Below are 19,599 nucleotides of genomic sequence, written 5' to 3'. Positions count from 1 at the left end.
TTCAAATACTGAGCCTGAAAGCACATTGCCTTAGGTTGACAGCTGAAGGGCACTCTCTTATCATTTTGATGATACACTGTCTATATTCTTCCAGAGCATATAATGACCAAGGCAAGGACCAATCACAGATTGTGCTTCCCAACATCAGGACTAAGGAGAAACGGAATCAGATAAAATCCCTAAGTAAAATGACCTGGAAGCTAGCCCTGTGTACACCTCAATTTGCCTAACCCAGATCTTGTGCAGTAACCACTTAGCCTTTTAAGAATGTGCTGAACAAGAAGAATCTCCAATCTTCTACTCAAAGTAGCCCCTGAAAACTACAGATATGTCAAAAGCTAGCGCCAAAATAATTACACCTTGAGAAAAAGAGGCTTTCAAAATGGACAGACACTATGTAAATAGCTAGTACGATGCTCTTGGCAGAAGGTACCTCTTGTTCTCAAAACGACGAGTGTAACAGCTGTTTGGGGACAGCACGAAGTACTGCAAGGCCAGCTAATACAATACAACCATTCCAGTGGCCTATTTTCTGTAAAAAATGACCAAAGAACAAACTGATGAATGATGTCAAGTACAAAGGGACCAAAGAGCTACAGGATGAATCCAAAGAGCCAGAATATAGTAATCTGCAAGCAAACTTAAAAGCAAATGAAATGCTTTGTGGCCCATCTGCTATTGGTCTGAGTGGCTCGCCGTGGACAACTCAGGCTGTTTCCCACGTTCTTTAGTAGTTTGGAAGACTGTTTCTTAGTCTAGCGCCATTCCTTATTCTTCATTCCAAAACCCAACCTGTCTCTTCACAGAATGTTTGTACAGAGCCTGACCTTATTTGGTGATACTTATTATGATCTCTATTTGACCTAGTTAATGCAAACATCTATGTACAATGGGGTTTAGAAAATGTCCCAGAGTCTGCAAAGGACGTCGGACAGTATATGCTATATACACATTATCTTTCCCAAATAAAAAAAAATTCTGAATTCTAAAAAAAACAAAACACCTGGCCCCAAGGGTTTGGAATGAAGGGCTGAAGGGCTGTTTTTCAAAATCCTCTCTGTGTACAAAGGGCAATTCAAAGGCATTAGAGATGATGTCATAATATTAAAAGTTACATCGTAGTTAAGGAACATCAGCAGATACATTCTTTAAGTGCACCCAGAGATCTAGTATGGAGAAAGATCACCAAAGGAGTACTTGATATGACCACATCATTAATTACATTTTCCTTCCTATATCCCTATCCCATTAATTTAAAATCGTTAAATGTATGAACCAGAGGCGCATCTTCATTGAGTCACACTGAATGAGGCTTGTGAATTGTGTATAACTTCCAGGAAAATTTCTTCTAAGAAACCACGGGGCACTATATAGCAGTTCTGTGTGTTGTGAAGACAATTCTGAAATCTGAGTCGTGTCCAACAGCAATTAAACTCATGGTTGGTCCACTGACTTAGTCATGGCAATTCTTCCCGGTGTTTCTACAAACAGGAGGCGAGCATTTTGAGGCCGCCTGCTCTGCGATGCTAAGCTCTTGCAGGTGAACCTCAGACCTGGGAAGCAGCTGGAAGCCTCTGATGGTGATGTGGAAGACCCGGCCAAAGACCTGTGGGTTTTATCACTGCTGTGAGGCTGATTCGCATTCGTGTTTGCTTCGCAAAGCATCACTGCAGTTCCTCACTTAAAAAACCCATAAACAAGTGACCATAACCAGAAATATGAGGATAGAATATAATAATTTCTTCTTGCTGCTTCAGTCTCTTGGTTATTTGTGAGACAGATGGTCACTAGGGCTATATGGTAAAACCTTATTTCCGGTTTAAAACAATAGCCTTTGCTGTAGAAAACCTGTGCGAAATCACCATTACCAGCTGACGTATGCCTCATTGAAGAGACATGGTTCTAGTCATCACATTAGGCGTGAGTTAGTTAAATGTTTGACTAGTATGGCTGTCGAATGATGTAATAAATATCCAAATGGCCCCTGGCAGAAAAGACTCCCCAACTCTGGCCTAACACTACACAACAGTGATTGGCAGAACCGGGTTTGAGACGCAGCTCCACTGTCATTGCTACATGCAGCTTCATTCAATAGAAGACGAGAAGGCCTCTTTGGGTTCTGTCGCCTACTAACTCTCAATTCCCCTTTCAAACTTTATTGTGATCTTAGTGAAAGTGTACAGGGAAAACTGGTTTTCCAATGAACAGTTCATAAACATTTTGATTCAATACCCAAATGCACTTTCCACTCTAAAAAAAATTATCTTTAAATATATGTAAAATGATCTGATCCCTGATGAAATATTCCAAGACAAGTTTCACAAAGAGAAAAGCCTATGGCTTTCCCAGGCAGAGAAGAAGATTTAAACAACGATACAAATATATTTAATATCACTTTTGGGCTATTGATGCCAATAACAATTCATTAGAAATGGTAAAGTATACTACAGGAAGGAAATTTGGGAAAATTGGTTTAGGTCAGTCTTTATTAGCCATCAAACTGGGTTTCTTATAAGCATCATTCTAGAGAGATTTGGCTTATGGAAGGTAAGGGTTTATTAGACTCCAAGTCTTTTCTAAGCATTAGCATTTGTCTTTAATAAAAAGAAAAAGATGGATTAGCCTTTGGTAGGTTTACATAGTATTTCAAGAATCAATCCTAGGTTCTAAAAACAATGGTAATCATTTTCCCTGTAAAATCAAAATATAGGTGTTTCTCATTACTGAACAGGCTTGCCTTTTATGGCATACTGCACCTTTAAGCATAAGATGTAACGCACAACCATTACTTCTAACAAGGGACACCATTTTCTGTGCAAGAATACTGAGACCCCACTGGGTAGCAATGCAGAAATGTATGTAAACACCAAGCCGTGACCCACTTTTCTTATGTCCTTTGTATTGCTGGGACTTAGACTTTTTCTTCTGTTTTGATGAACCTGATTGGTTTTCTCTTGATGCTGCAAGACAAAAGGGAAAATTGGTACCAGATAACAGCTTACAACTCCAGACTAAGTTAGACAAACTATCTTTACCAAGACCATTTTCATTTTGCTTATTAAGGCACATCATCCTTTGAAAGTAAGGATGCCATTCCTACAAAACCAGGAATGTCAACACCAGACAAATTTCATGATTTACGCAACAAGCTTTATTTTAAACCAATAAAATTCTTGCCTGTAATTTAAAACTCACTCAAATAGAAGGTCTAATGAAATCTGATGAACACCCTTACTGTCATCTTTTTGTACCCATGGTCTGATTCTGGGATGTGGCGGAGTCTTTAGATCTTACCTAGCAACCAATCAGACACAGGTACATTCTTGTCCTCGGGCTCACAAGATGCCTCAGGTGAGACAGTCCTCTGGAGAATGGCTGATTGTTACAAAAGGACACCTTTTCTAGATACCAACTTACACTGTGATGCTGGAGGCTGTAGCTGATATCCAGTTAATTGACACCACCCTACAGGATAGAGGTCAGGGGACTCACAGTCTACCCACTGATCATATTCTTCTTCCCATCCGTCAAAATGTATCCTCAAGAGACGGTGAATAATTCGAGTGACTGTGGCGACACAAATCAGTCGTGGCTCCATGAGATCGACTGCTTCTAATTTCATTCCAACACGGAAACCGTGATTTGGAACATCCTGACAAGGAGAAGCAAAACATTAGCACCAGGGAAGAGACTGCACAACTCCACTACCCCCGAGAAGCCAAACAATAGGAGCACCACAGCCTGATAACATACTTTAAACAAAACAAACCACCCTCAAACAATGAACAAAATATACTGTGAAAGCGAAGCACTTCGAAACTTGGAAAGAAATAAATTCATTTGTATTTAACTCAGACTGAAAATGAAAACATAGCACGAGTCACTTCTTAAATAAATAAGATTTTTCTTCACTTCTTTGTGAGGGTAAGATAAAAAGTACTGCCTGCTACTAGGGTTCTGGTCTATATACCCACGAGCTTATTCTAAACAGAACAATGGACCTCTTTAAATAAATCTCTGCAAGCAGTGGATTTCTACAGACAGCCTTCCAGTAATACACACTTGTCTTATTATCATGAGGGTGCCTCCCCCAACAAGTCCAACCCAAACCAGGGCTTCTGAGGGGATCTGCAGGGTCAGGTAGACTCAAGGCAGCAAGGTCAGATGAGGAGGTGGTGGTGACTGTTATTTGCAACTTCAAAGGGGGCAATCTTGATAAGATTTTCTTGATGGACTCAAGACAACCACGTGGCTTATTAAGACAAAGTTTTAAAAAAGGTTGAAAACTGTACTGGTGGGAAAAGGGCCAGGAAAATTGTGCTGTGGAATTCTTTCCCATCACTATATACCTGTTCATTCTTCCAGGCTGGCACAGGAATTTATTTGGGAAACATTACCCCATCCACCCTACAGCCCTGATATTGCAAGAGGACACTTCTTTTTGCTCCTCAAATGCAAAGAACATTTAAAAGGAACATGTTCTGAGGCCCTTAAGGATAGCGAAGCTGCAGTTTCAATGTGGTGTAATCTGGAGAGAGTTCTCCAGGGAAGGATTTGAGAGTGGTTATGAAGGTGTACATTGACGGACAACAGAAAAGTCGGTGAGGGGAGACGTCGGACAGGGCAAGATATGACAAAATAACAATTTATAAACTATCAAGGGCTCATGAGGGAGGGGCGAGCGGGGAGGGAGGGGAAAATGAGGACCTAATGTCGGGGGTTTAAGTGGAGAGAAAATGTTTTGAAAATGAAGTACAAATGCGCTTTACACAATTGATGTGTGTATGGATTGCGATAAGAGTTGTATGAGCCCCTAATAAAATGTTTAAAAAAAAAAAAAAAGGGTGTACATCTACAGGGAGGCTATGTTGAGAAACAGTAACTTCACATTTTGATAGTTTCCTTTAATACAGGTTCTATGATTTTTTTGGTAGCAACCCTTTTTAACTCATTCTCATATGTTTGACTAATTAAGGACTACTGAGAAATTCTGGTATAATATAAAGAAGTTTACAATAGTAATTTGCATTTGTGCAGCGCCACCCCCTCCCCCAAAACATACAAAATCATGCCGCCATTTAATTTTACCTTGTTAAATAGTTTTACTGGTGCTGCAATAGAGCCAGTTTCCCTGAGGTAGTCAAACCATTTGAAAGGAAGTTTTGTGTAACCTGAAAAATACAATGGCTTTAAAGAGCAGTTCATTTAAAATTAATATAAAGTGAAAGTGAAGAGAGAAGGCTGACTCAGTGCATTCTAAATCTCAGACTTTAGGCTACATGCTTCATGTTAAGTTTAAAATGTAACTTTGTTTCAGAGGGTACATTTAAACCCATGCCCCAACACTGCTGAGCACAAGGGTTTTCCCGACACTGAAAGGCCTCGCTCCCTTTCACTCCCTTTCCGGACAGACGCAGTCCTGCTGCTAACTTGAAGGCCAAAGTGACTCTCTCCCTCTTCCTGTTCAGAGCGCATGGACTCTTCGCAGTTTCAGGCCCAGGCTTACGCAGCCTCGCATGAAGCACTGGGATGCTCTCCCGGCTGAGAGAGCTGAGCCGGTGCTGGCTTTCCACTTGTTTGAGCTCCCCACCACCCTGCTTTCTTTAGGGAAAGCCCGACTCAAGAGATCCAAAACTGAGAAAAGCCACTTCAGCTACGAGAGCTATTTAAAATATACCATCTCTTAAAAAGTCATGTTAAAATGGAAACTTGCTTATCCTTACAGACTAATGTATTTTAAGTCAAGTCCAACATTGAAAAAAAGTTACGTAAGCCTGCCAAGACTACAGATGCCGAAGGGAAGTTTCCAGGGCAGGAATCTAGGGCTGCACTCGATGCTGCGAGCGGGGCGACCATAAAAGCGAAGTACCTCTGGGTGGAGTGAGTTCAATCATGTTAATTTCACAGAAACCGACTGGGAAGATAGAAGGAGAGGAGGCGTGGTAACAGAACCAGTCTGACCCATCAGCTGCTTCTGAGCCATCGATCCCAATCATTAGAAATCCGTCAGCAAGCACCTGTTACATTAGAAGAATCCCAAGTATTTGAAATTAGATGCCACTGTTAAAAAAAACCCTAAACATCCTAGAAAAAAATGAAAATCTATTATGTACCACTAAGTTCAACTAACTGAAATGATGGAAAAAATCTGTAAGTTCTAGTGTGTACCAGTAACACAAGCAGGATTTCAGGGGCTGGGGAAAAGAGCATCTATCCTTCACTTGATGATGACAGCTGCGATATGATGGCTGCAGCCTCACCATTTAGTATCAGTTAGGCTCTACATCCTACTTGTCCCATGCTAAGGTACCATAGATGGAGGACCCTCTCCACCACCTTCAATCTCCCAGCTCGTATGCAGAAAGTCAGACCCTCCACGGAAGAGACTGCGGCTGGCTCAAGTCAGGCAGGGTCCTCCGATTTCTCCCTTCCCACCTCAGAATGCCAGCAGCACGAGCCAGTCTGTCAAGGCAGACCTGCCACTTTTACCACTGTGACTGTTGGCCAAGACATCATCGTTATACTCTTAAGGTCCTGCAAGTTTCCACGACTTCCGAAATAGTCCAAGAAGCCTGTGAAGGACTCCTAAATATTCTTGACTCTGAGACTCAATTCAAGTTCTGTCAAATGTTCCAGCAACATCTCCACAGCAAAGGAGTCAATCCGGGCCACACATTGCTCCCACTGGTTTCTGTGGCTGGGTGGACCAGTTGAGTTCCTCAGGCTCTCCCTTACATGATCTTGGCTGGGGCCGTTGATGATGTTAGGGGTTTGTAGAAGGCCTCTTAATTTGAGGGGCCCGGTGTTTGCTCATGATTTGATCCAGGCTATAGTTTGGTTGCGTTCTTTTCACTGAACCCTACTTACAGCAGAGATGCCTGGCAAACCCTGGCCTAGCCACATTAACATAGCCACCGAGAGTCACGGAGAGTTCTCTTGTACCTCTTAAGAGGATGCAATTTTTAAATTAATGCACGTTTTCCAGTTCCATTTCTCATTCTACGTTCCTCTAACAGTTAAAGCATCAACGGGTATTTCTTGCTCTAGGAAAATACTGCTAAAGTAGTTGCCAAATAATTTTCTAACAGTGCTATTCTTTCTACTCCAAGGGGTTTTTTTTCTTCCCATTTATGTACTCATTTATATCATGATAGGTTTAATAATTCTATTTTATTAAGTTATAATCCTATTTGGCCAGACAGTTCCTTTCAAACTCGGCCTCTATCCCTTTGACTTATCCCAGTAATTCTTGGTGTACTTCCGTTCCCCTGGGAAAACAAGTCATGAAACAAGGCTGAGGGCCACCATACACATTCAAGTTAGTAGGAGTCAAGTTGAGAGAGAGAGCGGAGGAGACACAGAAAGCAGCAGAGATGCAATGAAGAGGTGCCTGTGAGATGGACAGACTAACTCTGGGCTTCTGCTTCTCCTGCCCCCCGCAATCCTTGGGTGACTGCATCCTTAGTCACTTCTTAGAAGCCATCTTCAGTGGATTTGTTTTATCTGTAAAATCATACACAGTACTACTTGTCTGAATTGTATTGTATGAAGGGGTAACCACTCCCTACCCAAAAAAACCCAAACAAACGTAATCCCCTACCAAAGGCTATGTATTTTTTTTTTCTTTTACAAAAAACCTTAATCACCTTCAAAGTACTCTCCATTAAAAAAAAAAACACTTTTTATTAGGGGCTTATACAACTTGTATCACGATCCAAACATACATCAATGTGTAAAGTACATTTTGTACATTCATTGCCCTCATCATTCTCAAAACATTTGGTCTCCATTTAAGTCCCTGGCATCAGCTCCTCCTTTTTTCCCCTCCCTTAAAAGTACTCTCCATTACACTTGTCAAACACATTTGTCAAATCTGAGATTCCATTCTTGGGAACAATTTTCAAACTCCTATGTTTGGATAGCTGACAGCACCTCCCTTGTTTTTTTCCCTTCACCTCTTCTATGCCATCAAATCAATATCCTTTCACGTCCCTCTTCATTTGCGGAAACAAAAAGAAGTGGCATGGAGCGAGTTCAGGTGAGTAAGGTGTGTGAGGCAAGAGGCATGCTGTTTTTTTAGCAAGAAACTGGTGCACTGAGATAGCCACGAGAGCAGGTGCGTTGTCATGGTGGTAAAACCAGTCCCTAATCTGCTACAAATCAGGCCCTTATTGTTGCACACTGTTACACAACCTTTTCAGAAACTCTAAATAGAAAGCTTGATTAACAGTCTGACCTGGTGGAACAAACTCCAAATGCACCATCCCCCTTACTTCAAAAAACCAAATGAGCATAGTCTTGATCTTTGATTTCACTTGACAGGTTGGGGCGAGGTGACAATGGCGGCTTTAATCATGCCTCGTCACCAGTAATGACCTTGGAAAAACGTCTGGGTTGCTTCTGAGGTGGTTCCTTCAAAGCACGGCATGCTTCCACTCAATGTTCTTTTTCCTGGTCAGTCAGAACCAGAGGCACAAATTTTGCAGCGACCATTCTTGTTCCCAAATCTTCAGTTAAAATTCAAGGAACTGAACTCCAAGATAGTCCAGCTAACTTCCCCATCTCTTGAAAGTTCCTTCGTCGGTCTTCAAGCACAAGCGCACACATTTTGTAGATATTTTCGTCCATCCGTTCAGGATGTTGACAGACATCCAGAACAAGGTTTGTCATCAATCGACAACTGAAACAAGAAAACCACTGGCACACTTGAGTTTTTCCCAGAACACTGTCCTTGTAAGCTGTGTTCAACATCACAACAGTTTTTGCGGTATTCCTGAACAGGAAACAAAATTTCACAGCTGCACATTATTCTCTTAAATTTGCTATCGCAAAAAATGAGGTTTGAGTGAAACTGCTTTTATGAAATCATTCACTGTGAGCAGTGAGCACCTTCCCAGAGACGCCATTGGGTGCACTCAGAGTGAATTGCTCGATGCTCACCTGGCAGGAACAATACTCCACCTAGTGGAGCTTTTTTCTTGGGGGTGGGTGGGGTGTTGTTACCCCCTCATATGTGAACTATTTGCTATTTCTCAATAGCAAGTACTTCCCTAATTTTTGTGTTTTACACATTTTCTTTTTCAGTGGCCACTGTCTTCCTTCATGTCTTTTTGGTCCAGTTTTCCCCAAAGATGTAGCTCTCACGTGCCTTCTATGAAGAAAATGCTTCTTCTCCAGGTTGCCCCGATTCCTCTGAAAAGGTGACCTCCATTAGCTTCGATTCCAACATGACTGCTTGGGCCTCTTGGGTCATAATCTATCTTTTAAACTTAACCTATCTTTAAACTAAAACGTTTATTCTATCTTTAAACTTACACTGTAGATCTTACTCTGCTCTAAACACAATACACTTAATTCTTTAGAATCTGTTGTGGGCTGAGCTATGCTCCCCAAACAGACATGCTAAAACCCTAACCTTGGTGTCCAGAGATGTGACCTTACTTGGAAATAGGGCCTTAGCTGATATAATCAAGATAAGATGAAGTCACACTTGATTAGAGTGAACCCTAATCAACAGAGAAAGGAGGTTCACTTGAACAGAGACATAGATGCAAATACAGGGGGAAGGCAGCCAGGCGACAAGGAAGGCGAAGAATGGAGGGACACAGTGGCCAGCTGACAAGCCCTAAGGATCACTAGAGCCCCAGAAACTATGAAGAGTCTTCACAAGGAGTGCAGCTCTGCCAGCATTTTAATTTTGGTCCCTGAACTTCTAGAACTGGGAAGTAATAAATTACTGTTTTGTAAGCCACACTTTTTGGGAATGTGTTATAGCAGGCCTACAAACTAACAAGAGTTCAAATTATAACTGGGTTAGAGAGCATTACATTACCTAAAGATTAATGAATAAAGGAAACATCAAACTACCCAATGGACATTTCATTTTCAGAACATGTAGAATGGGTTCCCAAACCCTAAAGGGATAGTTGTCAAAATCACTTAGGGCATTTAAGAAACAAAAGCTAATGTAAATAACAGAGCAGTACTGCCTGGGATTCCCATGGAAGTGGCTAGGTCTGGAGCAAGCCACGGGACTCTGCTGCCTAGGTGGTTCTGATCAGTACACAAAGAGGAACGATGGTGCGGGGCCAGCCTTAAGAGCTGTGTGATCTTGAACATAAGTGCTTGGTCAGGGGCAGCTATCACAGCTTTTTTTCGTTCTCCTACCTAAATGTTTTCAATGGTGTTAAGTATAAAGCACACTTTCCGTTATGTAAAGCGGATTCTGAATCAGTGGTTCTCCATTATGGAGGGACACGAGGATCACTTGAGGACCCTGAACTCATGCCAGCAGTAGTAGCCCTGTCAGCCCAGACTGACCGATGAGGACTACTGCTGCGGGGGTGGGGTGGGGGGTGGGGTGTCGCAGAGAAGAATTGGAGGAAAAATTTGGGTTTGTTGCTTTCTGTGGTGGATTAGCTTTGACCAGAGAGTAGCTTCTTCGCACGGATGTTCTAGAAGCAATAAAATACATTTGAGGGGGTGCCACAAAACGTTCAAGGAAAAATTCCATTTCTTTTCAATTATTTTTTTCCCCAAATTCTTAAAAGCACTCTTGTACTGTCACACTGAATTTGTCAGGGGTCTCCTTCCCCAATCATCTTAAACCCAATAACTGCATTTCTACATTTTCAAACATTTTCTCTTACCTTTCTAATGGTTGCAACACATATTGTAGAAAGATTTAATGGATCTATCGCTTCCAATTTCATTCCTTCCTTGAACCACTCACCACTCTGGTCTACTTCTTTCACCTGAGAATCACATGAAAGCAAACCTATTGTTATAACTGCTTCTCCTGGAGGACTGCACACCAACAACGTGCACAAGTCCACCATGTGCACACACCAAGTGCCTTCTCCTCCCTACCTACCGTGCTAAGTCAATTTTCCATCTAGAAGCAGACACGATATATAAGAATGCGCAGAATTTAACAAAATTATAAGGAACACTTGTGACACCTGTAGTCTTCATCCTTTAAGTGAACATGTAATTGTGATTTTCATAGAAAAAGAGCCCCCAACACTCTTTCAAACCTAGTTTACAAATGAGGGGTCTTATAAAAGCTTCTTACCTTAGCAAATAAATGTGGTGGTGTATCAAAATGTCCATCCTGTTTCTTTGTAATATCTACAAGGAAAAGTTACATACTAATCTGTCAGCATTTGCGAGAAGACAAAAACCACATGCTTTGAAGGTCTCAAACTCACATGGTAGGTAATGTCCTAAAAGCATGGCAAAAATACATGCCTTCTACGATTATGGTGATAATATTCTCTTAACAGGCTTTAGTCCTCTGTGCACATGTGAAATGCTATTCAGCACATTCTGCCAATTAGAATGCTGGTAACTCCCCAGCCTGGGAAACTACCAGCTCAGAAGCATGTTCTAATGTGTTTAGTATCCAAGTCTAACTGCATTTAATCTTGCTATTTGGATGAATGGAAAAGGGAAGGCTATCTATAACAAAACTGTAGTTGTGACCAATAGTGCACTTTTTTAATTACAAGTGGAAGGAATTTACTGGCTAAGTTAAACTCCAACTCAGTGCCTTCGGGTTGATTCTGACTTGTAAAGACGCTATACAGGACAGGGCAGAACTGTCCCTGTGGGTTTCTGAGACTATCACTCCTTATGCAGTAAAGAGCATTGTATCTCTCTCCCACAGGAAAGCTGGTGGTTTCGAACGTCCCACCTTGGGTGGTTAACTGCCCATGGTGCAACCACTACACTATCAAGAGCTCTGTTAGAATTAATTAGGCTACTAATATTCTAGTGTGAACCTTAATTAAGGTAGAATCACCCAGATAACTAAGACGCTATTTATGAGCTATGCTATTCTTGGAGAAAAATAACCCGGTAGTATAATTCTACTTCATAATACTTTCAGTAGAGGTTTTTGTGTACGGCACTTACCAGATCTTTTGAATCGATGGCCTATACTTCGAGACCAACCAATGTGATGGATTAGTGGGCTGTGCATGTGGCACCAGAAGTCGTCAGTTCTGTCTTCACTCTCTTCATACACCAGTCTTACTCTTCCTCCAATTACACTTTCCACCACTGCAACTCGTGTCCGACACAAATGCCTCTTGTCAACCACTTCTACTCTCATGCAAGGTTTAAAAGGGTACTGCATACTCTCTGAAACCTTGAATCAAAAGCAGACAAAAGGTGTTTATAATTCATGACACTAGTGTACAAAGAATTTTAGTATTGCATTATTTAAAGTAATGAGTGCCCTCACTATTTAATATAGAGCAACTGGCACTACATCAATTCTTTCAGAAAACTTCTTGATGATTACTCTCTTTCTTTAGAGCTGGCGTTTAACACGTTTTTTATTTCCTGCAGCAGTCCAAAGGTCCGATGCTTACCTTCTGGGAGAAGTCAGGTGGAAGTGTTTTGGCACCCGTGAGTCGCTTCACTAAAAAAGCTTTCCAGTTTGTATACTTATGTTGAATAGCTAAAACAAAAGAAAAAGTCACACTCTGACCAAAACAAAACTGCTTCACAATATACTCGAAAAAGTAGCAAATTGCCCTGCAATTCATAGTATTAAAATTATGACAGAGAAACAGACAATAAGTAGAACACAACGGTCTTGCCAGGATGTCTATTACATGAGAAAACAAACATTTTAATATCTGGATTACTTTTAGTGCTGCAGTGTGAATCCAAATCCACCCATCCATCCATCCATTTAAGTACTTTTATTGGGGCTCTTACAACTCTATCACAAACCATATATTCATCCATTGTGTCAAGCACATTTGTACATATGTTGCCATCATCATTTTCAAAGCGTTTTCTTTCTACTTGAGCCCTTGATATCAGCTCATTTTTCCCTCCCTCCCTCATGAACCCTTGTTAAATTATAATTTTCATATCTTACATTGTCCGTTGTTTCCTTTCACCAGCTTTTTTGTTGTTTGTCCCCCCGGGAGGGGGTTATAGGTAGATCATGATTGATTCCACCCCCCACCCCCCACCTTCCTGGTATCTCTATTCTCATTATTGGTCCTGAGGGGTTTTTATGTCCCGGATTCCCTATGTTGTTTCAGGGTCTTATCTGTAGCAGTGTGCATGTTCTGGTCTAGTCAGATTTGTAAGGTAGAACTGAGATCATGATAGGGTGTGTGTGTGTGTGGGGGGAAGCATTAAGAACTAGAGGAATTTTATGTTTCATTGGTGCTATACTGCACCCTGACAGGCTCATCTCTTCCTTGTAACTCTTCTGTAAGAGGATGTCCAATTGTCTACAGTCTCCACTCTGAACCCAAACCCCCCAACATTGGTATGATTTTGTTCCGGGTCTTTCATGCCTGACACCTGATCCCATCGACACTTCATGATCTGGTGTGCTTCTTCCGTGTGGGCTTTGTTGCTTCTCAGCTAGATGGCCACTTGTTTATCTTCAAGCCTTTAAGACCCCAGACACTATAGCTTTTGATAGCTGGACACCATCAGCTTTCTGCTCCACATTTGCTTATGCACCCATTTTGTTGTCAGTGACGGGTATTGGCAAGGTGAGCATCACAGAATGCTAGCAAATCCACCCATTTAAATGGCAGAGAACTAAGTTACTTACTTCTAGGAGGGACGAGAGGCTTCCCACTGGCTGCACACCAGCCAACAGGGTGGATGTCAGAACCACATATATTGCACCAGAAGTCCAGACCAGAATCATTTTCAAATCCTTCATATCTTAAAAGGGCATTGTAACCTGAAACCAACAACCTATATTTACCAATCACTACAGAAAAAGAAAACATACGGAAACAGGACATAGCTTTGAGCAGCAGCAGCTACCCAACTGTAGTATCCAACTGTGTGAGAGATAGAGTGTGGAGACCGACCACTTCCTGAGTTTCTGGTGTTGGTAGTGGTCCATGAACTTGCATTTCTAATCAGTCCCCAGGTGACCAGACGACTGGTTTATTCACTGTTTTTAGTGAATGGCTTCCTTCTCTGAATAGGCTGCAATTTTATCCCCTGCAGTGGATGAAGTGTTGGGCTATTAACTTTGAGGCTAGCAGTTAGAACCCAATAGCTGCTCTGCTGTAAGAAAAAGCAAGGCTGTCTGCTCTTGTAAAGATTTATAGTCTAAGGAACCTTAGGGCAAAAATGCCCCATGCTCCTGGACAGGAAGACTAAATATAGTGAAAATGTCAACACTACCAAAAACTTTATAAATTCAGTGCAATTCTGATCTAAATCCCAGCACAATTCTTCAGGAAATGGCAAAAATAAGGCAAGAAACCCACAATAAACAAAACAGTATTAAAAATAATGTAGGACAATCTACGGATTAGAACCAAGAATAATTCATAAATGTGGTAACTGTGGCTGAGTCTGGTTCATAGCGATCATCAACTTACTTCCTAAGTGGCAATAAGACAGCATAACATACAACATAATTATATAGAAAAAAACACACAGAAAATCAGAGAAGGAAGGAAGGTAGAAATAATGCTTCACTATTAAATGTATTGAGCTTTAGCATTTAATACAAGTGATTTAAAAACCTCAGAGATAAATAACAGTTGTTTTTAAATTATGGTGCAGAAAATTCAAGAGTTTAGAAAATGCAAATGTATTAAAGAAAAGGGAAGGATTGGACTGGGTAACACGGGTAGGTAGAGCATGGGGCACTTTTAGAAGAGTGAGCAAAGGCACAGGGATGGCAAAGGTGCTGCATGACGGGGAGAGGGACTCCAGTCATGTTGTGGAGTAACAATCACTTGGACTAGTGGCATAAGGTGCAATTCATTATTATTCTTAAAGGCCAACTTCCTTGAACTTGTTAGGACAAAGAAGACCTAAACATGCTGGAGTAGAAAAATGGAATTAAGAATCTTTCAGTAAACGTAGTCTATTGGTAGTATGGTTGCGTAGTGGTTACGTGTTCGTCTGCTAACCCCAAGGTCAGCTGTTTGAAACCACGAGCTGCTCTGAAGGACAAAGACAAGGCTTTCTATTCCCCTAAAGAGTTGTAGTGTTGGAAACTCAGAGGGGGCAGTCCTACCTGTTCGATAGGGTTGCTTAGAGTAGGGTATCTGGGGGAGAATGGCTGACGGAGGGGCTACAGAGAATAGAATGGGTCAGATAGCTTGTACTGTAAATCAATGACAAATTTTCTTATCCGAGTGGCTGCCTGTCCTCCAAAGTACTATAGCACCCTCCTACACACTCACTGAATTTACTCAGGAGGAACACAGGATTCAGGAAATTATCAACACCTGCTTACTTACTCTTGATACCATGAACTTTTTGTTATTTTTTCCACAGCATTTCCCTACTATAAGATTTGGCAAGTTTCTGCCCATGGGACAAATCCAGCAAGAATAGTTTTTACATTTTGAATAGTTGAAACCAATCAACCAACCAACCAAACACACAAACAAGAAAAACCCAGAACTATTTCCTAATAATTATCTGAAGTGCAAATTTCAGTGCCCACGGTAATATCCATTCATATACGTAGTGCTATGGCAGCGCTCAATCAGTGGGAAAACTGAATAGTGGTGGCAAGAAATGATGTAGAACATAGCTCTTAAAGCTGAAAACATTTATTACCTGATGCTTTTACAAAGTATGCTAACCCCTGCCCTATGCCATATGTATTATTTGGCAGTGCTTAAAACGAAGTATGTTTTCCTACAAAAGATTATAAACATCACTGGCATTTTCTAGTAAATAAGTTATTCATTTTTTTCACCTGCTAGTTTTACAATCCCAGCAATCCAGAAGACTTTGGTAGGGAGGCTGCAGTCTGTATTGGGAACTTCTACTCTCACATTTTCTGAGATATCACCCCAGCAGGTCCCCATAGGTGCCTGTATATAAAAAGGATTAAATTAACACCTCTAAAGCATATTCAAAAGCAAGCATTATCATGACATACAACTACTACTTTACTTCATTCGTTCTTCTCTGAAATATAAATTTATTCTCCTTTTCACAGAATTCTACGTGGGAAAAGCCAGTGTCAAGGTCAAGTCCAAGCTGCAGAGAATGCACATAAATTAGAATACACATCCATGCCTCAATTTCAATACTGTCCGAAGACAAGACTTGAGCAGCAATTTTTGTAAAGCCGAGTCACAAACACGGTAACAGATAATGCTGATTTCGAAACATTTTAATTTGCGGTTTGTGCTGAGTGTCCATATTTTACCCTAGCCTTTAATTTTAAAGAACAGAACAGAAAGGACAGAAAAATAATTCCCATCTGAAAGGTAGTTTCCAATAATACAAACAGGAGAAGCAGAGCTAACCTATTTGTTTCAATTTATGTTAATTTCATAGACTACAGTCTGCTAAAATAGACATGAGGGAGAAAACACTGAGTAACATTCATTATGATGGTAGAGTTGAAAGAGTGTTCAAGAGGTATATATGCCACAATAAACTGCTAACTAATTGATTACTTCTAAATCTTTCATACAGGAATGACTATAAACAAAGAGAAACCTTTCAATGTCAGAAGTGGTAATCATTAGCCTCTGCACCAAGTGGTTAAAAATGGAACAAGAAAAATGATTTTCCACATCTAACTCATGTCCCTGAATTATAACTACCATTACATTTTAATCCATAAAACTCAAGGCAAAATTCAGAATTACTTGGTATTTATGCAGTGGTGATAAATTAATTCAAATAAATGGATTTAGGAATATAAGTACTGATTAAAAAGACCTGATAATTTGAACAAAGCAGAAGACAAAACAGCCTCAAATCTCAAACATGAGCAAACCAAGACATCAGGAGTTACATTTAGAACACTGGGCCAATGTCTTTTATGCAAGGCCCCTCATTCTTTGGTAGATGCTAACCCAACAGGAGGATTAGCCTGAAACACATACATACACAACAACCCCTAGCCTACCTCTCATTAGTGTGTGTAGTTTTTGAAAGGGAGAAACAGAATACCAAATAATACCCAACTAGGATAAATCTAGAAATCCAAAACAGCATCAATGAAGTGTTATGTGTTATGTAGTGAGCAATGAATGTATCTCAGTAACTTGGGAGACAGGACTAATCTTTACTTGTTTTGGAAGGGTACATATAAACCTATCTTTATCAGCTTTGCAAAAGATAATAATCTACCACTCTTTCTACTTTTTAAAACGAAAGCTCGTACCCTTCTGGTTCTGCTACCTCCCCCTATAACATTCTAGACTGTAGGGCCATCCCTATTGCCAGCAGGTCTGATCAGAAAAGGAGAGCCTGGAAGGGAGATAAGCAACACGGATTAAGGTAACAGATGTCAACACAAAAACCATGTAGTAATTTCTGTGAAGATGAACCAATTAGAGCAGACAGAGAGTTAAATGTAGAAGGTAACTTAAGGCAGGGAATCCAATCCCCCTTGTTTGGCTGCCACATCTGTGAATTTGGTATCTTTTCCTTGAGAAGAGTCAGGCCTAGGCTGCACTGCAGACAAGTTTGGGGTTAGAAGTTGGCATATTGCTTCATGAATTTGGACAGCACTTCCTTGGAGCCTCGCTATGACAATCAGTCATACGGACAATTGAAAACACAAAAAAACATTTGAGGCAATAAATTTTAATCATACTTTACTAAAGAAAACAAAGTGTCCATGTGCTTATTTAGAAAAATGAAATTAAGTTCACTTTAAGAGGATATTATATTTTGGTCCCTACAGTCTGGATTGGTATAGGAGATAGTAGCAGAAAGTGACATTTGTTCTTGCCTGTAAGGTTGCGGTTCTGCTAGGCCCTCTTAAACCAATCCATATGGTTCACTCTAAGTAAGGAAAAAAAAAAAAAAGAAGAAATAAGAACAACAAAAAAAGAGCACCAGTTACAGCAAAGTGCGTGCTCAATGTGTTGAAGTATAAGTTCATTTAATAGATATATCTGCCCTTTGTTGAAAATAAATATTCTTAAGTGTGGAAGACTAAATGACCCAGGGCTTGACAGCCATCTTCATCCAAGTCATCTGTCTTCTCTTGCTGGCAGGAGGGATACCTCTGAAAGTCTGGATTGGCATAGTACGAACTAGCAGAACCATGATTTACAGGTAACAACAAATTTACCTTCCAGACTCAGGACGGAGGTCCACCTCAGGCTCCTCCCAAACAAAGAAGGTCTGCTTCACCACTTCCTGCTCCAGGGCCACTCGTGTGGGCTATCTGGGAGCGACTCTCCTTCCCTGCAAGGTAAGCTGTCATCAGGAAGGTCCTGCAGGATATGGCCAAATCCAAATGCTGAGGGCTCCCCAACACAAATGTATGGCATTCTTCCACCTGACGGGCTGACTCTTTGACATGAGGCAGGAAGTCTTACTTTATTCACTTTAAGAACATTCCCACAGTCTAACAGCACAGGCGGCTAGTGTTTGCTCTCAGAAGTTTTGATAAAACACACACACACACACACAAACACACACACACACAACCATGGTTTGCTGCAGAAATACAGAATTCTGTCCACAGAGCTGCCAGCCTGTAACTTTTTATAACCACATGAGTTTCAGTATTAACAGAGCATGAATGGGAAGAGGTTAATTGTGACAATGAAGGTAAGTAACCAAGCAAGACTCCATTCCAACAGTTAAATATGGCAAATGTAATAAAAGCTATCATTAAGGGAATTATGACCAACAGGTATATGATACTAGGATACAAGGGTATCCTAGGAGAGAAAGATAAGGTAATACTTGGCTTAGGAAACATTGCAGAACATTAACCAGAGAGATATCAGAATTCTTTTTTAAAAAAATTATTTTATTGGGGGATATCAGAGTTCTTAAAGACTGTTACTGCAATCAGTATGCAACAGAAAATGGTTTCTTCTGCTCTAGAAAGTCCGTGTCCCTGCTGGACTTGATACCAGACATATTTTTCTGGGGTAGCGGCAGCAGAGAGAGGGCTGTGCCAGGATGGTGAGGAGGCAGCCGCAATGCCTGAAGTGCAGATATGAGTAAGGATGAGAGTGCCATGTCCGCATAAAAGAAAAAAAGGAGCTACTAATTTCACAGAAGTAAGAGAGTTCAAAATAACCATTTTAACCAGAAACACTGCAACATTGTTTAAGAATGAGAAGGTTCAAGTTGAAAAGCAAAAATTACTTTAGGAAGTAGACCGGAATATTGAGGGCAACAAATGTATAGATGTGCTTCACACAATTGATTTATGTATTGTGATGAATTGTATGAGCCCCAATAAATTGATTAAAAACAAACAAAAAAAAAGGAAGTAGACCAAACTGAAGAATATAATATTTTACATTTATTCAGGCATCCTTTAAAAGACATTTTTCAAGGTCTCAGACTGTTGCTGGCCTGCAGATTCTCTGCTGTGATCCCTGCGGGGCGGGGCGGGGCAACAGGGTTCTTGTCATTGTCATGAGAAAGCAATTCCGCAGTCCAGCAGGAGGAAAAGCGAAGGCTCTAACCCTGGACACAACCCCCCCACTATCATGATCCCAGTTCTGCCTGACAATCCACGGTCGTGATCCCAGTTCTACCTGACAATCCACGGTCGTGATCCCAGTTCTACCTGACAATCTGGCCAGACCAGAGCATGCACCTGGTGCAGACAGGAACTGGAAACACAGGGAATCCAGG

The 19,599-nt window shown here is 40.9% G+C and overlaps 1 protein-coding gene across 1 annotated transcript in view; it reads right to left on the bottom strand.

The window, feature by feature from the left end:
• MBTD1 (mbt domain containing 1) overlaps positions 1-19,599 on the bottom strand; it is a 59,605-nt gene that overhangs the window by 8,568 nt on the left and 31,438 nt on the right. Inside the window, exons 5-14 of the mRNA XM_045299309.1 lie at positions 15,722-15,839; positions 13,592-13,726; positions 12,378-12,466; positions 11,917-12,151; positions 11,075-11,130; positions 10,650-10,754; positions 5,870-6,017; positions 5,089-5,171; positions 3,418-3,652; positions 2,883-2,960 (exon numbers count right to left, since the gene is read on the bottom strand). Of these exons, the coding sequence (XP_045155244.1) occupies positions 2,883-2,960; positions 3,418-3,652; positions 5,089-5,171; positions 5,870-6,017; positions 10,650-10,754; positions 11,075-11,130; positions 11,917-12,151; positions 12,378-12,466; positions 13,592-13,726; positions 15,722-15,839 (1,282 nt within the window). The remainder of the gene's footprint in view (positions 1-2,882; positions 2,961-3,417; positions 3,653-5,088; positions 5,172-5,869; positions 6,018-10,649; positions 10,755-11,074; positions 11,131-11,916; positions 12,152-12,377; positions 12,467-13,591; positions 13,727-15,721; positions 15,840-19,599) is intronic.

The sequence above is a fragment of the Echinops telfairi genome, unplaced genomic scaffold (genome assembly GCF_000313985.2).
Source record: "Echinops telfairi isolate 266 unplaced genomic scaffold, ASM31398v2 ScPeMD7_7458;HRSCAF=8496, whole genome shotgun sequence".
In the NCBI taxonomy this organism is placed as follows: Eukaryota; Metazoa; Chordata; class Mammalia; order Afrosoricida; family Tenrecidae; genus Echinops; species Echinops telfairi.
Note: the sequence above shows the minus strand (reverse complement) of the source record. Positions and strands in the feature narration are given on the sequence as shown.